General features: G+C 43.4%; 1 protein-coding gene across 2 annotated transcripts in view; it reads right to left on the reverse strand.

Moving 5' to 3' along the window:
- Nucleotides 1–314: 314 nt before the first annotated feature.
- LOC124144695 overlaps nt 315–21603 on the reverse strand; it is a 55491-nt gene continuing 34202 nt past the window's right edge. Inside the window, exons 23-40 of one of the 2 annotated variants that reach the window (XM_048390910.1) lie at nt 21375–21598; nt 20581–20657; nt 19812–19998; nt 19466–19601; nt 18827–19054; nt 18433–18678; nt 17610–17824; nt 16445–16521; nt 15753–15951; nt 13966–14101; nt 12483–12697; nt 11855–11940; nt 9837–10038; nt 7538–7655; nt 6705–6752; nt 5146–5376; nt 2519–2756; nt 315–481 (exon numbers count right to left, since the gene is read on the reverse strand). In XM_048390910.1, the coding sequence (XP_048246867.1) occupies nt 2521–2756; nt 5146–5376; nt 6705–6752; nt 7538–7655; nt 9837–10038; nt 11855–11940; nt 12483–12697; nt 13966–14101; nt 15753–15951; nt 16445–16521; nt 17610–17824; nt 18433–18678; nt 18827–19054; nt 19466–19601; nt 19812–19998; nt 20581–20657; nt 21375–21598 (2861 nt within the window). In that variant the 3' untranslated portion in view covers nt 315–481; nt 2519–2520. Of the gene's footprint in view, nt 482–2514; nt 2757–5145; nt 5377–6704; nt 6753–7537; nt 7656–9836; nt 10039–11854; nt 11941–12482; nt 12698–13965; nt 14102–15752; nt 15952–16444; nt 16522–17609; nt 17825–18432; nt 18679–18826; nt 19055–19465; nt 19602–19811; nt 19999–20580; nt 20658–21374; nt 21599–21603 lie in introns of both variants that reach the window. The other variant, XM_048390911.1, reaches the window with a different exon arrangement.

A 21603-nucleotide genomic window follows, 5' to 3' on the forward strand; every position in this document is an offset into this window, starting at 1 on the left:
GTCTACCCATGGTCAAGTCCACCCTTGTACAAGTCCACCAATGTACATGTCCACCCATGTTCAAGTCTACCCAAGTCTACCCATGTACAAGTCCGCCTATGTACAAGTCCACCCATGTTCAAGTCTACCCAAGTCCACCAATATACAAGTCCAACCATGTACATGTCCGCCTATGTACAGTTCCACCATGTTCAAGTCCACCCATGTACAAGTCCACCCATGTTCAAGACGAGTTCCGCGTCAGTGAAAAGCAAATATATATTCAGTACCCAATGAGAAGACCTGCAGTCATTAATAAAGGACAGGACACAATATGATCGTGCTTACATTTTATTTCCTGTGGCACGATTATAATACAGACACTAATAAATACTGTTGAAATCAGCTTCATATAATTCTATCACGCCCTGTTGGATACAGACGAAACACGGGAACAACAACTCGATCCGGGACTCAGGAAGAGGTTTGTGGGCAACTCAGTCTGAAAAGGATATAGATTAATCATTTACCATGTTATATAATGGGGTATTGATGTGTGGTGCCAGGAAAACAACACGCTTATTTCTGTATACAAATTGTGTGAGTAGCGGGTGGTATCGGTAAAGCAGGACCTGCTTACACTTTTCGAGAAAACATGCTGTAATCAGCAGTGATTTTCAGTGATCCATTCATATAATTTCCCTGCTTGTTGCCTTTTCTGGCCGATGGAATTTTTTGATGGAAAATCAAGACTGGTTATTGACGTCTTGTATTTAATTAAATCACTTCTTCTTTAACAAAAATAATCCCGATTCAGAAAAGAAAGCTCTTCTTACATTTTGTGTCAGAGATATTCATACTCGAGAATTGACTTGTTAGTTTTCGGTTCATCGAGTTATTTAGGGAAAGGCCAAAGTGCAAACTGTGTGAATCCGAGAAGCCGAAAGTAGTTCGAGTTGAAACTTGCCTCTATTGTCTTCGAGTTATTAAACCAAACTTGTTCCTTGTTAGGCAATCAAGTTACTGGCAACTACATGTAGATTGACACAGCTGTAGCGCTGTTTCCATATCTAGTCATAACATATGACGAGGGAAAATATTATCTAAAATTCCTCAGTGTCAGTGTAAATTGTGATTACATTAAGGTCGGTTTTGATTGCCACTCCAGTGATAGACACGTAGTCACCAAATACCTCCCATATAATCATATCGTTGTTTTGGAAATCATATACTAATTTATTCCCTCCTTGCCTCTGTCACACAAAACTTCTGAGATGGGTCATGTACTTTGTTTGTGAGATGTTTTACGCCGTACTCACCAATATTCCAGCAATATGACGGCGGTCTGTAAATAATCGAGTCTGAACCCGACAATCCAGTGATTGACATCAGGAGCATCGATCCACGCAATTGGAATAAGATGACATGAAGCACGTCAACGAGCCTGACCACCCGATCCCGTTAGTCGTCTCTTACGACAAGCATAGACACCTTTTAAGGCAAATATGGCTGAAGACCTATTCTACCCCGGATCTTTACGGGTTGGGTACGCGCAGAGAGTCTGTCGGCTAGATAAGGGGACTGAGGGACAGTGGTACGAACTCCATGATATGATAAGCAAATATAAAATATGAAACGTCAAGGCCAAAGAATATTCTGCTGAGACCAATAAGAGGCAGTTGTGGCACCCGTCACAAACACTTGCAAAGGCAAGTCAATTGTTTATCTGACATAAACAGGGGAACATATGGTACAAGTCAAAATAGGGAATAGCGATCTTGCTTTAAAAGGGTACTAGGCATGTCCTGCCCTACCGGTAGCACCCGACACTCTCACAATTTGTACACAAAAGCAAGTGGCTTTTTGTTTCCAGACGCTGCACAGCAGAACGCCAGTCATAAGGTGAGGTGAAATTGGGTTTAACGTCGCGTCCAAGATTATTGCACTTATATAGCGACGTGCATGCACGTGTATGTGTGTGTGTGTGGCTGCTTGTACTAGTCCGGACTGATGCCGATTTATAGTGCTAGCTCACTGAGATACCATGCCGCAGTTTAACATGAATACCCCACTCAGACACAGTATACTGACTCCGAGCTGACCAGTCCTTGTTTTAGCCCCTTAATGCCGAGCGCCAGACAGGGTAACAACAAGTACAATGATCTTTTAACGTCTTTTTGAATGACGCGGCCCGGGATCGAACCCTGGACGTTCCGCTCTCCGGGAGGACGCTCTACCAAAAGACCACGGAGGCGGTCGCCAGTCATAAGACGGCGGCCTGTAAATAATCTTCTTGACCAGACAATCCAGTGACAAGAACGCCTGCCATAAGACGGCGGCCTGTAAATAATCCAGTCTTGACCAGACAACCCATTGACACGATAGACCATTTAATGATTTTGCTCAATAAACGTTATGTTAATTTTGAATTACGTCTGCTGTGTTTATGTGCAGATATTCTGCTGAATATAAATAAAAAGAAACACTTAAAAAACACGTTGGTTTTTCAACACGGTGACAAGACTCGTGACATACCTACATTTAAATTACTTTCTCCCCAAACACCTGCACTTCACACAATGTCAGAAGATCACGTTGGTCAGACCTCCCCGGAGAGTTGAGTCTCAGGAAGCGTCCCCGGACCGCCGTGTTACACTGTAGAGCTCTGGTGGTCGTGTGAGGAAACACTCCAGTAAACGTCAGACACTCCACGCCCACATCAGAGGGTCGTGGTTCTTGATCGAATAACTCTATCTTGAAGTCGTGAAGCCTTGAGTCTACAAGCCAAACAGGAGATGAGCAAATGAACATGGTGGACCGACATGAGGGAGACAACACATACATAACAAGTTGGTGGACATGGAGGCCATTTAATGGTCCGCTAGTGATCAATAGCATGAGGTGCAATGGGCAACGGACGTGATGGTTCTCTCAGTAAGCAAGGTCTGAGTGTTTGGCCTTTCCAGATGGTCATGTTTGTTCAGTACTTGCTGTAATCCACTGATCCTTACGTTTCGTCCTTTGGCATAACGACAATGTTCATCAAGATAAACTCGTCAATATGTTGTGCGGTATTGCTATTTTGCATGAAGGGCGCGGCTCGCCCGGTCCCTTAAGGCGCCGCAACTCGCTGTGCAAACTACAGGTTTGCTCTCGTTATGTTTCTAGGTTTTCCAGCACCATACTCGTTTCCACTTAACCTGGATCACTTTCGTCATATAAGTGTTCACTTACGAGGGCTGGCTGAAAAGTTCTAAGCCTAAGTGGGATATCTCAATCGGATTGAAACCAACTTTTGCCACCAACAAGTACAATCATTTAATGAATCATAGACATAAGAACTGCAACTGTGGTGTTATTATTGTCTCTGTACCAGACCATCTTGTGAACCTACCCATTGAAATCACCAGAAATGGACAAAACTGGCTTTAGGGCAGTCATCAAGTACCTGCAATTGAAAGGGCTAACTCCAACACAGATACATGCTGACATGGTCTCCACTTTAGGGGATGATGCCCCTTCCTTTTCCACTGTAAAGAAGTGGGCTGCGGAATTCAAGCGTGGCAAAGAGAGCTTTGACGATAACCCGCGTCCAGGAAGGCCTTCAACAGCAACCATTCCGGAAAACATTGCCTGGGTGCATGACATGGTGATGGCTGATCGACGATTGACCACTCGACATATTGCCAGTGTTGTGGGGATCTCTCATGAGAGGGTTGAGCACATTATCACCAACGAGTTAGGAATGACAAAAGTTTCTGCAAGATAGGTGCCAAAGCTCTTGACAGCGGATCAGAGACATGTCAGATTCCTGACGTCCCGTGACAATTTATGCCGTTTTGAAGCAGATCCCGATGATTTATTGGCTCGATTTGTAACCATGGATGAGACCTGGATTCATCACTTTCAACCAGAAACCAAAATTCAGTTAAAAAATGGAAGCATCCGGAATCACCAGCTCCCCAAAAAGCCAAGTCGGTTCCTTCTGCTGCAAGGATATTCTGCTGATTGAGTAAAAGTATCTTGAAAAAGGCCAGACTATCAATGGAAGATATTATGCTGACCTACTGAGACAGTTGCGTAAAGCTATCAAAGCTAAGCGACGGGGAATGCTCACTAAAGGAGTCCTGTTCCACCAAGACAATGCTCCTGTTCATAAATTGGTGGTTGCCATGTCAGCGACCCATGATTGTGGCTTCGAACTCATTGACCATCCCCCTTATTCACCCGATTTGGCCCCGTCAGACTTCCGACTGTTTCCTAAAATGAAAAAGGAACTAGCCGGTCGCCATTTTCCTAGTAATGATGACGTCATTTCCGCTGTGAATGACTTTTTTAGGGTGGCTGAAGAAAATTTGTGAGTGAGTGAGTGAGTGAGTTGGGTTTAACGCCGCTTTTAACAGTATTCCAGTCATATCACAGCGTGTCAGCTTAATGTGGGAGGAAAGCCCGAAGTGATGCAGGTCTCAGACGTTTACCACTTCGGTGAAACCCACGAGCACGGGTATGGTGCTGACAAACCTAGAAACATAATCGGGGCGAACCGGGATTCGAAACCACAATCATAGGTTTCTGGCGTGCCCAAGGACCGCAACTCTGCACAGCGAATCGCGGCGCCTTAGACGACTGGGCTACCCGTGCCCCCCAGGCCTTGCAGCATCGCTGGCAAAAGTGTGTAAACCTGGAAGGGGACTATGTGGAGAAATAAATGAAAAACATCGACTTAGTACGGGTCTTTCCCACTTTTCAGCCAGCCCTCGCACATGTTAAAACTCACTCATTCACTCACACAAGACCGCACTCACTCACGCAGGAACGCACTCACTCACTCAATCACTCACTCAATCGCTCGTTCTAAACTTTTTACATAATTACTAAGTTTGTTTATTTGTTGTTGAACGCCGCACTCAGCAATGTCCCAGCTATATGAAGACGGTCTGTAAATAATCGAGTCTGGACCAGACAGTTCAGTGATTGGCATCATGAGCATCGATCCACACAATTGGGATACGATGACATGCATCAACCAAGTCAGCGAGCCTGACCACCCGATCCCGTTAGTCGCCTCTTACGACAAGCATAGACACCTTTAACGGCAAATGTGGGTTGCTGAAGACCTATTCTACCCCGGACGCACTCACTTTCGTCATATAAGTGTGTACTTACCACACGGCTCCCCGCATGAACTCCTGCTGGTGATGACGATGTTGACGATGGTGTAGTTAGACTGTAAGTCCACCATCCACCACGGATGCAGGTCCCCTATCTCAGCAGCCCAGCAGGAATCTGAGCTCCAGTTGTGTGCAGCGTTGCCATCAACAACTCGGTGATCGGAGTCGTTTGTGAAGGAACTACTGGAGGTGACAGGCTTGTTCGCCAGATTTATTTCCTGGGTTGCTGAATGTAATATTTAATATTTATTAGAATATATATATCGTTTCAAATACGACATGCACGCCCATTTATCAAACTAACACGTTGAAGATGTTTTCGCTGTGGTTTATCTCGAAGGGAACAGGATAAAAACATCATAATAGACACATTTTGTATGCACATAATATTTCGTAATGAACATATATAATTTCGAAATCACCTCCTTTTTGACATTTCTATGTCCTCTTGTATTTTGTTGTTGTTTATTTGGTTATTTGTATGAGTCAATGATCATTTAACAAATATTCCTTTTGTTTTCCCACCTGTTTTAATCATTGGTGTTTACGACACCAGCAGTTTACTTTCTGAAATATGACCACATGATCATGAGTGTCGTACTATATATTCATTTTCTTCATTTTTTGGGGAATAACTTAATATTTCAAGAAAATTGCTGAGGTGAGAATGGTCCTTAGGCACAGTCAAAATCAACGACGTTGAACAGCATCCTGACTCGAGAGGATGTCTCGTGCTTTCGTGGGCCAACTCTGATTTTTTTTCCCTCAAATGTGTTGTATATCATATACACGTACAAGCTATTTTAACATGCAATATTTGTTGGGAAAGCTTAGTTCATGCGTCACTCCGAAGACGTGAGTTTGATTCCCCTCATTGGTAAAGTGTTAAGCCCATTTTTGGAGTCCCCTGCCGGGGGAAAGGCTGGAAAAGTGCAACACGCGGCGTAAAATCATACTCACTCAACATGATGCCACATCAATGTGATGTCTGTATTGTGTGTACAGGGGAGCAATAATAAGCAGGAATTTTGTAGTAGATAGCGAGCCTGACCAGCCGATCCCGTTAGTCGCCTCTTACGATAAGCAAAGTCGCCTCTTGGGGCAAGCAGGGTTGCTGAAGACCTGTTCTTAACCGGTATCGAATGTTGTCAACCAACTCGTATTCTTGTGGGGTCAATCGTTATATGGAAGGCGGAAAATATGGTTTTTGTATGCGTTGAAACGGACCTTTTGAACAAGCATTGCTCAACGTTGCCTGGATTCGTGAAAATCCGGGGTCTTCAGCAACCCATGCTTGCCATAAAAGGCGACTATGCTTGTTGTAAGATTTCAATCACTGGATTGTCTGGTCCAGACTCGATTATTTACATCGGGTGATCAGGTGGTCAGGCTCGCTTACTTGGTTGATGCATGTCTTCGATCCCAATTGCGTGGATTGATGCTCATGATGTCAATCACTGGATTGTCTGGTCCAGACTCGATTATTTACAGACCGCCGTCATATAGCTGGAATATTGCTGAGTGCGGCGTTAAACAACAAACAAACAACGTTACCTGGCGCCTGGGTGCTTTGGATGCCAGTGGCTGCTTCTTGTACATCTCCTGCAGATAAAGGCCATTAATAGTGTCTATACATTAGCCTGGAATAGTTTCACAGGGAATGAAGAGCAAAGACAAGAAACGGTAGAGACTGACCGCTTAATTACACAATTGAATTAAAACATTATTAATTTAGCAGTTGCTAAAAACCAACTGTACAAGCGCGAAAACAATATAACGAAACTAAATTAATTGCAATAGAAAAGATGAAAGATGACCAACCACAGTGAGATTTATTCCTCTGAGTTTACTCTTTTGAAGAAAGTGAGTGACGTTATGAGTGACGTTATGAGTGACGTTATGAGTGACCTTGTGAGTGACCTTGTGAGGTTTCGGAGTGAACTTGTGAGTAAGCGAGTTGAATTTCTATCAATTCTTGTGGGTTTCATCCACGTGGTAAAGAACTATAGCCTGCGTGACGTTGGGCTTCCTCCTCGTATTGAGCGGACACCCCATAACACTCCAACCGACTCCCTCACTAACACATACCTGACTCCCTCACTTACACATACCTGACTCCCTCACTAACACATACCTGACTCCCTCATCTACATTTACCTGGCTCCCTCACTAACACATACCTGACTCCCTCACTAACACATACCTGATTCCCTCACTAACACATACCTGGCTCCCTCACTAACACATACCTGGCTCCCTCACTAACACATACCTGACTCCCTCACTAACACATACCTGACTCCCTCACTAACACATACCTGACTCCCTCACTAACACATACCTGACCCCCTTACTAACACATACCTGACTCCCTCACTAACACATACCTGGCATCTGAAACTCGACAGCCCGGACGGCCATTGGTCCTTGCATCGACACAGCGGGGATAAAATCTCCCTCTACATCGACCTGCACGTCTCTGACGTCTTGGCCGTCAACGCTTACCTGCGGATCGCATAAAATAGAGCAAAGTCTTTGGTGACTTACGAAACTGTAAACAGAGTATCCTATTGTAGTACTGCGAGTATCACTATACTAACTAAAGTATAAATGGTGAGTGAGTGAGTGACTTTGGTTTTACGCCGCTTTTAGCAATATCCCAGCAATATCACGGCGGGGGACACCAAAATGGGCTTCACACATTGTACCCATGTCGGGAAAAAGTATAAATGGCCCACTTAGATACAAGCTTTGATATACATATCAATGTAAGTATACTGCCTTGCGTATTTGTTTGCTACCTTCTCAGATGTTCCATTTGTTTGTTTGTTTGTTTGTTTTCTTTTCTTTGTTTGTTGTTTTTTGTTCAACGCAGGACTCAGCAATATTCCTTTTGCGTTGAACAACAAACAAAAACACAAACTATATCATAATCCTGTACTTATTCTACGTTATCAGTCATAAGTATTTAGAGTGAAACTCAACATTAACGTTCAATATGGGTAGGAGAGGCAGTAGTAGTGTCTTTTTGATTCGGATATTATTTTGCACGTACACCGGTTGCTACGTCCTATTTAGACAAACTTGTTTATATCACTGTATTTATCTATACATTCGATTTCATTACCAAACAGATGTGTGAGAGGATGTATCGTCACAGAGTGGTAGAAGTACTTTGCATTTTATTGTAACAGAGATAATATACGTATTTAATATCTTAGGGTACGTGCGGGGGCACGGATGGCCCAGTCGTCCAAGGCGCCGTGATTCGCTGTGCAGAGTTGCGTCCCTTGGGCATGCCAGAAACCTATGATTGTGGGTTCGAATCCCGGTTCGCCCCGATTATGTTTCTAGGTTTGTCAGCACCATACCCGTGCTCGTGGGTTTCACCGAAGTGGTAAACGTCTGAGACCTGCATCACTTCGGGCTTTCCTCCCACATTAAGCTGACACGCCGTGATATAACTGGAATACTGTTTAAAGCGGTGTTAAACCCAACTCACTCACTCACTCACTCACTCTTAGGGTACGTGCAAATCTAAAGTTCATTCAGCGCACCAGACTCAAATCCCAATGTCGCCTTGATTATGATTCATGGTCTTTCTGCGCTATATCCGTGATAGAAAGCTTCTCCAAAGTTGTGAAAGTCGTCAGAAAGCTTTGTAAACTCACACGCCCTTACATAACTGACACAATGGTGAAATCAAGGTTAACCGGAACTCTCTCTATTACATGGTTACGAAATATCTGTGACATCATTCAATTGTTCAAACGTTTCATTATTTTTCAGGAATGGGCATGTGGTTGTCAGTTATATATTATCTTGCACTAACATTTCAATTAATTTACACTTGAAACAGACGGAACCGTGTTTTTAAATGATTTCAAACTTTTTCGAAAAAAAACCCGTCTCGCCAGCGGGGTTCAAAGCCCCATCATTTGGTCTGAGGCCATCTAATTGCCGACCTCAGCTACGACGACACGTGACAGTACGAACAAACTCTTAAATATTTTCAAATAGTTGCATGATCCTAAAAGCAACAAAATATGAATATAATGTTGTCTTAAAGTTGGTTTGGGCGACTCACATAGCATAAATACAGTCCACAAAGAGTTCTGGTGTAATTTTCAAATATTTTCCACCAGAGGTGAGGTGGTGAGGTGAAATGGGGTTTAACGTCGCGTCCAAGATTATTACACTTATATAGCGACGTGCTTGTACGCGTGTGTGTTTGTGTGGCTGCTTGTACTAGTCCGGACTGATGCCGATTTATAGTAATAGCTCACTGAGATACCATGCGGCAGTTTAACATGAATACCCCACTCAGACACAGTATACAGACTCTGAGCCGACCAGTCCTTGTTTTATCCCCTTTATGCCGAGCGCCAGACAGGGTAACAACATGTACCATCTTTTAACGTCTTTTGGTATGACGCGGCCGGGGATCGACCATTCTCCGGGCGGACGCTCTACCACTAGACCACGGAGGCGGTCTTTTTTCCACCAGAGAAAGTTTTGTCAAAGTGTAAAAGTAGAAATGTGTTTGAAGTAGGGGAATATCCTCGTAACTCTCTATTCCTTAAAACAGATGGGCCTCGGTTTCATTATTTTTGAGGAATGGAAGGACATTGCCGAGGACATAACGTCGTTGTAAATGTTTCTTGTTGGGGATCATCTGTCACTCACACGGAAGCCCTTGACCAGATACGTGAAGACCATGTGAAACTCCTGACCCACGTGGAACGGGAAGGAGTCGACGATGATGTTGCCGGTGACGTTGCTGGCCAGAATGAAGGTGTTGATGTACTGGACACTGATGAAGATGATGCTGGCCGTCAGGACGGGCGTGTGTCTGGCGGTGGCGATGTTGACGAGCTGTATCTCCATCCTGGAAACAAGGATAACCATGACGATTCAGCAGCAGCATTCCCACACTGACAAGGATCATTTTGCTACAGAGCATCGCTGGAAGTACCTTGTCGCTATAGTCACTGGTAGAATGTTGCTGGGAACACCTTTGGTAGGAACATGTTGCTATGGAAACATCACTGGACGGGCATTGATGGTACGGAAATAGCAGTCGGGGAAATAATTCACTGGCCTAGGACTTTAACAGGCTCTTCGTAAGTTTGAACGGGAAGACTTCCGCCTGTATCCACCCCACCATCGTCCAATATATATACGATTAAAAAGATCGAACGGCAATGCACACATTTACTTTTTGGAGGATACGGGCGGATGTCTTTCCGTTTGGACATAGACCTTTTTCAGGGCGGTGGGACAACCTAGTGGTTAAAGAGTTCACTCGTCACACTGAAGGCGAACATGGAAACAATGTGTGAAACACTTTGCTAGTGTCCCCCGCCGTGATATTGCTGGAATAGTGCTAAAAGCGGCGTAAAACCATACTCACTCACACCCTTTTTTTCAAGATATTTTTCACCGGATCCTCAGTATTCAGGAAATAGTTGTTATCAAATCGTCAATTTCCAACAAATTGATCACACTGAATCCCGCTTATGCCGGATAATGTTGTTATTGAGTCCATAAATTTCAAGGTCATGGTGCCATTGATTCCTGATTATTGCAAACAAAGATGCTATTGAATTTTCATTGTATCTAACATTTTTACTTTAGTGCGATCAAATCATGTCACACACCATTATGGTATTGTCCGTGCCTGGTTCTCCCTGAATCTACCCGTTTTTGTTGTTGATATATTAACGTGTAAATGTCCTGCTATAAGAGTTTGTTTGTTTGTTGTTTAACGCCGCACTCAGCAATATTCCAGCTACATGTATATGACGACAACATTCGAGTCTGGACCAGACAATCCAATGATTAACATCACGAGCATCGATCCATGCAATTTGCATCGATGACATGCATCAACCAAGTCAGCGAGCCTGACCACCCGATCCCGTCAGTCGCCACTCACGACAAGCATAGTCGCCTTTTACGAAGACCTATTTCCCCCGGATCTTCACGGGTCCCTGTTATAAGAACATTGACTGACTGGTTAGGTTATGATTCAAGAGAGCATTATATTCTGGGAATGTTTAAGTGAAATGCTTCAAAATTCACACTGTATTTGTTCTCTATTGTTTTGTTACACTACTTTGATTACTTGTATGCATTACCCACGGTTACGTTCTGCCTATTTCAGCACAACATCAATTCAGGAACCAACAAGTGTTTGTAAATAAGAGCGATAAAAAAAACATTATTTTTGATAATAAAACTCTCTAAAAGTCCATTGTCCACTTCCGTCTACATGACAAGCATGGGCTGGTGTATTATCAAATAGTGATGATACCAGGAGTTCGAGACAAGGTGACCGTATCCTGTCCCACCGGATATTCCAGCAATATCACGGCGGGGGACACCAGAAATGGGCTTCACACATTGTACCCATGTCGGGAATCCAACCCGGGTCTTCGGCGTGACGAGCGAACGCTTTAACCGCAAGGCTACCCGACCGCCCCTGAAGAAACACGAGGACGTGGGTACAAGTCATTTTAATGAATAGTATCAGACATCATTTTTGTCACTGATGCGTCAGATTTGGAAATGGCCTCCACATGTCTGCCATAAAAGGTTTTGAAAGTAAGTAAATTTAATTAACTCTCAGACCAGTAACGGACAAATGTTTCAGCCCAATTAAACACTATAATCCAAATACAAAAATAACTGAAAATACTTACTCTTGCGCCAAAGTGGGCGTGGCAAACACGTGTATCTTCGTCAAAAACACAGGGGGACATTCCATTTGGATAACATTCTCCTTGGTCTGTAAACAATATTATACTTCGATAAATTTAGAAAAGGAGTATATATTAAATCGCGGAAGACAACCGAATCAGAACAAATATGTTAAACATACATCTGTAATCGTGATAAATTTGTCCCATCGTCCGACCTAGTGGTATTTTAACAATTCGTTAATCTAAAAGATTATCATTCTTAAAATATCGGGGCACGGGTGGCCCAGTCGTCTAAGGCGCCGCGATTCGCTGTGCAGAGTTGCGTCCCTTGGCTACGCCAGAAACCTATGATTGTGGGTTCGAATCCCGGTTCGCCCCGATTATGTGTCTAGGTCAGCACCATACCCGTGCTCGTGGGTTTCACCGAAGTGGTAAACGTCTGAGACCTGCATCACTTCGGGCTTTCCTCCCACATTAAGCTGACACGCCGTGATATCACTGGAATACTGTTAAAAGCGGCGTTAAACCCAACACACTCACTCACTCTTAAAATATCACACAAACGGACTTGGATACACCAGAAGAATAATGTAGAGTAGGGTGTTGTTACCACGACTGCGATACGTACAATATCAGGGTATCTGAATGTCGTCACGAAACATGTCCCTTCCACGGTCTGCCAGATCCCCTCGCGGCAGGTGCTGGAGGGCGGGGCTGCCCCACACGGAGCAGTGTCCCCCTCGCACGTGTATCTGGCAACTAGTGACCTTCCCGTTGTTTGCACCGTCACGTTCGCGCCTCCAAGTGTCGGGGGTGGCAATGAACAGTCGAATGGGCCCGGTCCTGAAATGAGGAAGACTTCATTTCTCCTTCCTGATGCAAACACTAAACGAACAAGCATCCCCGAGGCCATCGGAAGGAACTTTCCTCAACCGTATGGAAGACCCGGGAAATAGGTTTGTTTGTTTGTCTGTTTGTTGTTTAACGCCGTACTCAGCAATATTACAGCTATATGAAAGCGGTCTGTAAATAATCCACGCAATTGGCATGGGATCGATGACATGCATCAACCAAGTCAGCGAGCCTGACCACCCGATCCCGTTAGTCGCCTACTTTTACCGGGAACTTGGAAAACGCATGGGGTCATTTTTATGTTGCCTCTTCTCTCACCTGGGGCTCCAAACACAATGGTCAATGCCAGGCCAGAACTAGCCAAGTTGTACATGAATGTCGATATTACAATGATTCAAGAGAGCTTTTTATAATAATAATAATAATAATAATAATAATAATAATAATTATAATAATAATGCGTGAATATGTAGACCGCCAAATCCACCCACAAGCATGCTCGAATTATCAAACTGGTTAATGCATTAGTTTCCACTCAATTTTTATTCTCAGCTCCCTGGGCATAACACAACCCAAGCTGTGTTGTGAGACGCTGGAAGGTTAACTGCCACATTACCATCTCATCCATCCGGGTACCCATTCACTGCTGGGTGAACAGAGGCAGATTTCCAAGAAAGTCACTATCATAAGTGAGACACCACAAGTTCAACATGTGCGCTTCAGTGTGGGACAGGAACGTTGTCCAAGAAACACTCAGGGGTCAGGCTGCCGACCACGGTTACCCATTCAACTAAAGTACATTACGTACTAATGCACCAAATATATAAAACGTAGAAGACCCATAGAGATCCGGGTTAGACTAGGTTTTCGGCAACCCATACTTGTCGTAAGAGGAAACTAACGGGATTCGGTGGTCAGGCTTTGCTGACTTGGTTGATGCATGTCATCGTATCCAAATTGCCTGGATTGATGCTCATGATGCCAATCAATGGATTATCTGGTTCAGACTCGATTATTAAAAGACCGTCGTGTAGCTGGAATATTGCTGGGTGCGGCGTAAAGCAACAACAAAGAAACAAACTGAAACAGATAACGGTTCGAATCCAGATTTGCTTTGATTATCATCCCTGGAGCGTTGATGAAGTGGTAAATGTAACGATCTGCATCATTACTGGCGTTCCTCCACATCAAGCTGACACGTCGTTCTGTAACTGTTAAAAGTCCCGTTTGACCCAACTCAATCAATTATAATGGCCTACTTTTAACGACGCCGGTTCCTCTCGTCCAGACGAGCCTCCTGATCATGAAGGTGAGGTCGGTCCCTGATATAAAACGTATCGTCCTCGGGTCCATCCTGTGTGGGACGGTCAAGACGCCCCGGTCGTTGATAGATATCTGACAAAAGAAACTAGCAGTCTTGAAAGCAGCAATATCCCTATTGTTAGTGCTAAGATAAGGCATCGCCGAGAGCCAAGAGAGAGCATTTATCGTAAACACATACGGTATTCCCTCATTTTCGTCGTTCTGCGTCATGTGGGATCATTTTCGTTATGAATTGTATTGTTTGTTGTTTAACGCCACACTCAGCGATATTCCAGCTATATGACGGCGGTCTGTCAATAATCGAATGAATCCAGTGATTGACATCAAGAGCATCGATCCACGCAATTGGGATACGATGACATGCATAAACCAAGGCAGCGAGCTTGACCATCCGATCCGATCGCCTCTTACTACAAACTAAAAACGCCCTCTGCTCACTGAATGTACCCCTGTGGGTTGATCTCTGTCGGAGAAACACAACATACATTTCGACAGTCAGTCAACATTAACAGAAATGGTCAACTGGTTCACTGAGACAACTATATGAGAAATGCTATACTACCTCACAGATGCCATCTATTTGAAATCTGAGGATAGGATATTGAGGTAAGGAGTAGACTTCCCCATGGGCCCCATGATGATGATCATCAATAATTTTGTACAACATCGCCCACATGGAACAAAAATAGAATATTTCTATGGCAGACATAACAACATGGTATATATACATAACGTAAAGGCATGGAAACTGAAGAATAATAAACGGCGACAAAACCTTTCCAGTTTTACAATTTTAAAGGGAATGAATTTCAGTATTTCTGCTCGGAATGGCAAAATCAAAACATCAGAAATTTGGTCTTATTTCGTTCATTAAAACGAGTAAAGTAAATAACAACCTCCGTGGTCTTGTGGATCTGTCCGGAGAGCGGAAGGTCGGTGGTTCGATCCTATGGCCTCGTCATACCAAAAGACGCCACAAGATAGCCCGTATTGTTACCTTGCCTGATTCTAAGATAGGATTCAGTATTCTGTGTCTGAGTGATGTAGCAATGTTAAACACCGGTATGGTATTTCAATGGACGAGTACTATAAAACCGACGGAAGTCTTCAAGCAATCACACAAACACGAACATGCAAGTCGCTTTGTAAGTGGAATAGTTTTGAATGCGACATTAAATCCCATCTCACCTCACCTACCATCTGAACTAGAAAAAAAAATAGGTCCGAGAAACAGCCTCACCCACCTTTCCAGTTATGTTATGTCCAGCGGCGCCAGCCTTTGGTGTCTGGTCTTTTCATGTTACGATGTTTTCCCTTTTTACGACTCATTTAGAGTCGTTACTACACATATAGTGTTCAGCTCTTCTCAAGTACACACTTCCATACAGATGTTCCCATGCAGTACACACTAACATACAGATGTTCCCCTGCAGTGTATACTTACATACAAATGTTCCCCTGCAGTACACATTTACATACAGATGTTCCCCTGCAGTACACACTTACATACATATGTCCCCATGCAGTACACACTTACATACAGATGTTCCCCTGCATTACACACTTACATACAGATGTTCCCCTGCAGTACACACTTACATACATATGTCCTCATGCAGTACACACTAACATACAGATGTTCCCCTGCAGTCTATACTTACATACAGATGTTCCCCTGCAGTCTATACTTACATACAGATGTTCCCCTGCAGTCTATACTTACATACAGATGTTCCGGTAGTATCGTGAGCACCACGTGCCATTCTGTACCCGACTGGAGGGAGCTGACGTCGCTCGCCGGTACGACATTTCCTATTGTGGCGGTTTGATTGAAGGTGTAGAACTCCAAACCGTTAGTCGATGGCAAATAGTTTAACACAATACCGTTAGCTCTGATCTCATCCATCAAATGTATTCTTGGTCTAAACAAGAAACAAAAATATATTTGCCGATTATATAAAATGAGGACCAAATATATAAGCACCGAAAATACAATAAACCGATTTCCATTACACGTCGTAGATAAAATCCAGTCAAATATTCTGTTCGTGATAGCATTATCGATTATCCATTTTACAGGGATAATCTTTGTCATCTATAAAGACTGGTTCGAATAAACCACTGAACCAATGTAACTAAAATCAGATATTTGCTCTCGAACGACCCCTCTCCATTGGAGGCCGCGTCCGACGAAATTTATATCAACCAATCAGCATCGAGACTTCTCGAAGGAGAGAAGCATTCAGATTAGTGCATCTTATTTCTGTATATTGAAACGAACACAGACGCTCGGTTCCGAATGGGAAATATTAAAGGTTCATCTGACGTGATCTCACACGGAAGATATATCATATACTGATGCGGCGAGGTATCTCAGTGAAGCATCCGATTTTCCGCGATTGCGGCTGAACTTACTGTTGTACGTTGGGTGTTACCCATAGTTCCAGAGAGTCACCAAACCGGATGTGACATTGCAATTCTACCACTGACATCTGTGTTTAGAAAAAATGATGAAAATAACATTCAAAACACATTCAAAACAACATTCACTTAGCAGTAACATTGCATCATTGAAGTTACATGCATTAGTGCATGTTAAAACGAATTGTATCAATAATTTGATAATGTTTCCAATTTAATGAACGAAGCATATGCGTATGACTGTGTTAAAGATCTGTGAGTTAAGTTCAATACCGAGCACAAGTGTAGTAAGGGCGCCTTGCGCTCCACAATTGTGTTGACGTAATGCCAACAATACTGTTTAGGCTGGTGTTTCTGGGGTACCCTGCGCGTCAGTAACGTTTAATGACAATGTAAAGAAATATCGTTTTCAAACTTCTCGCGCCATTTAAAGGATGCTTCGTCTACTACAGAGTGGAGGCCATTTTGTAACGAAAGTTTGTACAGAGAATAGTTAGAATCGCGGAATATCTCGCAGGCAGGAATATGGACTGTTAACTGTGAACGCTATTGAGGGATATGACCTGTTAACTGTAAGTGAAATAGAGGAATATGGACTGTAAACTGTAGGTGTTATAGAGGAATGTAGACAGTTTACGGTAAGTCATATGGAAGAATGTGTACTGTCAACTGTAGGTGATATAGAGGAATGGTGGCTGTTTACTGTAAGTTCTATATAGGAATGTGGACTGTTAACTGTAAGTCACATATGGAGGAATCTGGACTGTTAACTGTCAGTCCTATATAGGAATATGGACTGTCAACTGGAAGTCATATATGGAGGAATATTGACTGTCAACTGTAAGTCATATGGAGGAATGTGGACTGTCAACTGTAAGTCATATGGAGGAATGTGGACTGTTTACTGTTAGTGCTGTAGGGGCATGAGGGCTGATAACTGTCAGTGCTATATAGAAATATGGACTGTTAACTGTAAGTGCTATAGGGGAATGTGGGCTGTTAACTGTCAGTGCAATATAGGAATATGAACTGTTAACTGTGATTGTTATAGAGGAATATGGACTGTTAGCTGTAAGTGTTAAAGAGGAATATGGACTGTTAACTGTAACTGCTATAGACGTATGTCACTACTGATGTTACGAAAATGTTGAAGACCCACACGTTCAAAGACAGCCTGTTTACAGACAATGTCGGCGTCCGGCCAACCTGAACTAGAGTTGCAGTTGATTGTGGTCCTCCCGCTACACAGGGCAAACCCCTCCTGGCACCGGTAGGTCGCTGTTGCCGCCGTGGCCGAGTGGGAGACCTGGACAGAGGCACCCCCGGGGAGAGGGGGGCGGGGACAGTCGAATGGGGACCAGTCGGAGATTACCCCTGAAGCATTCAAGTTTACAAATATTTTATGAATGGATGTATCGACAACTGAAAACTTGATGGGAGGGGAATCCGTCCACCACTCTATGGGCTTCGTTGTAACGTCAATCATTAATAGATACGCGTGTGAGTGGTCGTAACGCAGCTCTGAACAGTGTTTCAGTTACATCATGGTATGAATTTGATGTGGAGAAAAAGTCTGAAGTGATGCTGGTCCCAGACCTTTGCACAATTACAATCTTAAACGTCTACCATTATGCAGAGAAAAACAAAAATTGCTAGGCCTAATTTTAGTATGAAATTTTGAATTTATGAGATTTATTTTTCTTTCTTTGAAGGGAACACCTTTAGAAAGCAAAGTTGGTTCATCTTCATCTCAATTAAATACTCCAGTAGTGTTTAAATCTTGAATTAAGTATCATTATTATTAAAGTTGCGCTTCTATAGATGCATATACGTAGAGGAAACTGATGGTCGTTACTTCTGTATGTGAGTATATATACAGCAAGACACACGTCTTCGAACAACATCATATACTTGGTAACTTATGTCATATGTTGAGCTTAATATTTGGTAATATTCTGTGTGCCAGTTAAGACACTCCGTACCTTGTTTTGTTGGTTTTGATACAAAGACTTCCACTTCACACATCGTCATTGAATCACTAACATCCAGTTTCTTCATACTACGGATCTTGACATAGCGACCAAAGACGTCAGGCAGACAGTCCAACACCTGGCGTTTACCGTGGGGGAACTGACCAGTGTGGGAGAAGCAGGACTTGGCGGGTGTGGCAGGGTAGAGTGTCGGGTCGTGCATCAACACCTCCACCTCAAAGTCGTGGAGAAACTTCTCTGCAACAGAAGAAATTTCCATTCGAAAAATTGTATGTTATTCAAACAACTTTTTCCTTTGTCAATGTTTGAAGAGATATGTACATGTGTGAGGACGGATCTATTCAGAAGTCAACCCTATTGAATAACTCGGGTGGCAATCCCTTACCGCAACCCGCACACGTCTTCTTGTGTGTTATAGCCAGCCTGTCGATGTAGTAGTATGCCTGTAGGTCCACCTGCCACCATGGGTTAGGGTCCTGGGCGGACACTTGCCAACACGTCGCGCTACTGGCGGTAGGGGAGGGGAATCCGTCCACCACTCTTCCCGCAGGGCTTCCGGTAGTTGAAGACCCCTTGGCCGGCTTCTGAAGTGCAACATTCCTGCTGATCGGTTCTGTAAACAGACACATATTTCTTAACTGATATATTTTTACATCTATCCCACAGTGCTTCAAGTAGTTGAGGAATGATTGGCCCGCTTTTTAAGTGCATCATTGAGACCCTTGAAGATTCCGGGGTAGAATAGGTCCTCAGCAACCAATGCTTGCCGTAAAAGGTGACCATGCTTGTCGTAAAAGGCGACTAACGGGATCGGGTGGTCAGACTCGCTGACTTGGTTGATGCAGGTTATCGATCCCATGCGGGGATCGATGCTCATGATATTAATCACTGGATTGTCTGGTCCAGACTCGATTATTTTACAGACCGTCACCACATAGCTGTTATATTGCTGAGTGCGGCGTTAAACAACAAACAAACAAACAAAACTTGGCACTGATTTCGAGAGAGTTTCCAAGTAGCTTACCTCTTTTCATTCCATTCAGATCTCCCTTGCTCAATTTAAGTTTCCTCAGAGGTAGGTTGGTAAACTGAAGACGTTCAGCTTTCAGAAAGTCGAACACGTGGGACACTGCCATTATCCTCTGCTCGTTTATGTCAAGCTATAATTGAACAAAATAATAACTGGAAACCTCTGAATACATGCTGCGTGCATGCTAAATACATGCTTTATCATACATTTGCAGATTTTTTAGATCAGAAACAGACTTCGAATGAAGAGTTGACATTTGTGTTTCGACGGCTTACCCTTACTGTCGCTTACTTCTCTCTATTCAGAACAAAGTAGGAACACAAATTATTGATACACTTACCACGATGTGTTCCGGGAGGAATGTGAACACGATGTGAGCTGGTTGATGGGGAACAAAGGGGAGGGTCGGGAGACGCTGTTCCCCACCATGGTAACGAATGTAGGCAAAGGGGACTGCAGCAGTGGTCGAATCCATGACGACCTCCAAGGCTATGTCATTGTTGTCAGTCAGGACAGATATCTTAACGCTGAAAACAAATACTTCACAGCGTCAAATCGAAATAAGGACAGTATATGTGTCTGTTGTGGACTAACCCAAGACCAACACTCAGAACACTGGACAAAAGATTGTACCTTGACCATTTGAGGTAAATTGGTAAAACTAAAAGCATCAAAACCCTTTCCCTATCCATATGAAATCTCTGTACGATTGTACGAGTCCGACCATATCCTGAGCATGTGTTTATGACTTCAGGAGTTCGCGAAGAGGTGAACGTGTCCTGCCTTACCCATATGAACAAGTCATAAACACAAATAGGGAGAAAGACGGTAAAAATGTACACCTATCACCATTTTAGTTATATTCAGAAGTGTCAATGTTGCGAAGACGAAGCAGTGGCAGGTCTAGACCATTCGGCAACCCCAGAGATCTGGTACAGTACAGATAAGAATCATAACCAGACCGAAATTCGAGATTCAAACCGAGTGTTAGCGGATCCTAACACAAATCACCAATACGAATCTGCACAACTAATTATGACGCTTCAGACGAAATTATACATATGTCTGTAGATGAGGTGTTTGTAGTTTACTGTTTGAAGCTTACTCACTCAGAAGATCGAGGTGTGGCCCAGATCTCAACGGAGGAGAAGATGGTTAGTGGACATCTGAACATAAACTCCGACACCTGAAAATGCCAGAGTCACCATATAAAACAACTAAAGACGTGAAGATCCATACTTTACAGCAAGATCCATACTTTACAGCACGATCCATACTTTACAGCACCTGCAATATTTAACCATTCTTTCTTTTTAACCCTCGAGCTATTTATTTGAACTGTCCAATGTATTATTAACCTAGTGTTCTTTACATAAACAAAATTAAAATGAAAGCATATTTCACACATTTTCAAGCGTTCTCCTATACGTATTTGTCGGTCAGTGAAATAATTATAGGATAGGAGCATCCGAAAAAACGTTTTTTTTAACAGAACAGAATCATATTTATCAATAAAGCTGTTTTTTTGTTGGTTGTTGTTTAATGCTGCACTAAATAATCGAGTCTGGACTACACAATCAAGTGATTGATATGAGCATCGATCCACGCAATTGGTTGGTTGGTTTGTTGTTTAACGCCGTACTCAGCAATATTCCAGCTATATGTCGGCGGTCTGTAAATAATCGAGTCTGGACCAGACAATCCAGTGTGTGACATCATGAGCATCGATCCACGAAATTTGGATACGATGACATATTTCAACCAAGTCAGCGAGTCTGACCACCGGATCCCGTTGGTCGCCTCTTACGACAGGCTCAGTCGCCCTTTACGGCAAACGGGTTGCTGTAGACTTGTTCTACCCCGGATCTTTACGGGTCTATCAATAAAGAATTTATGATCTTACAGCATCTTTCTCGTGGTATTCGTGCAGCGAAGGGGAACAAGTTATGGAGGCACCGGTCCAGACTTGACCTCTTGAACACCTCATGACTCCCTTGCTGACGTCGCCACAAGACAGGGAGTTGGCGTTGCACGTGAGTGTAGCGATGGCGTCAGTGTCGGTGTAGGTCAAGGTCATCAAGCTGTTCTTAGGGACAGTTGGAGCACCGCAGTCAATAGGCGACCACTCTGTT

The sequence above is a fragment of the Haliotis rufescens genome, unplaced genomic scaffold (genome assembly GCF_023055435.1).
Source record: "Haliotis rufescens isolate VD_foot unplaced genomic scaffold, xgHalRufe1.0.p SCAF_9, whole genome shotgun sequence".
NCBI classification, from domain to species: domain Eukaryota; kingdom Metazoa; phylum Mollusca; class Gastropoda; order Lepetellida; family Haliotidae; genus Haliotis; species Haliotis rufescens.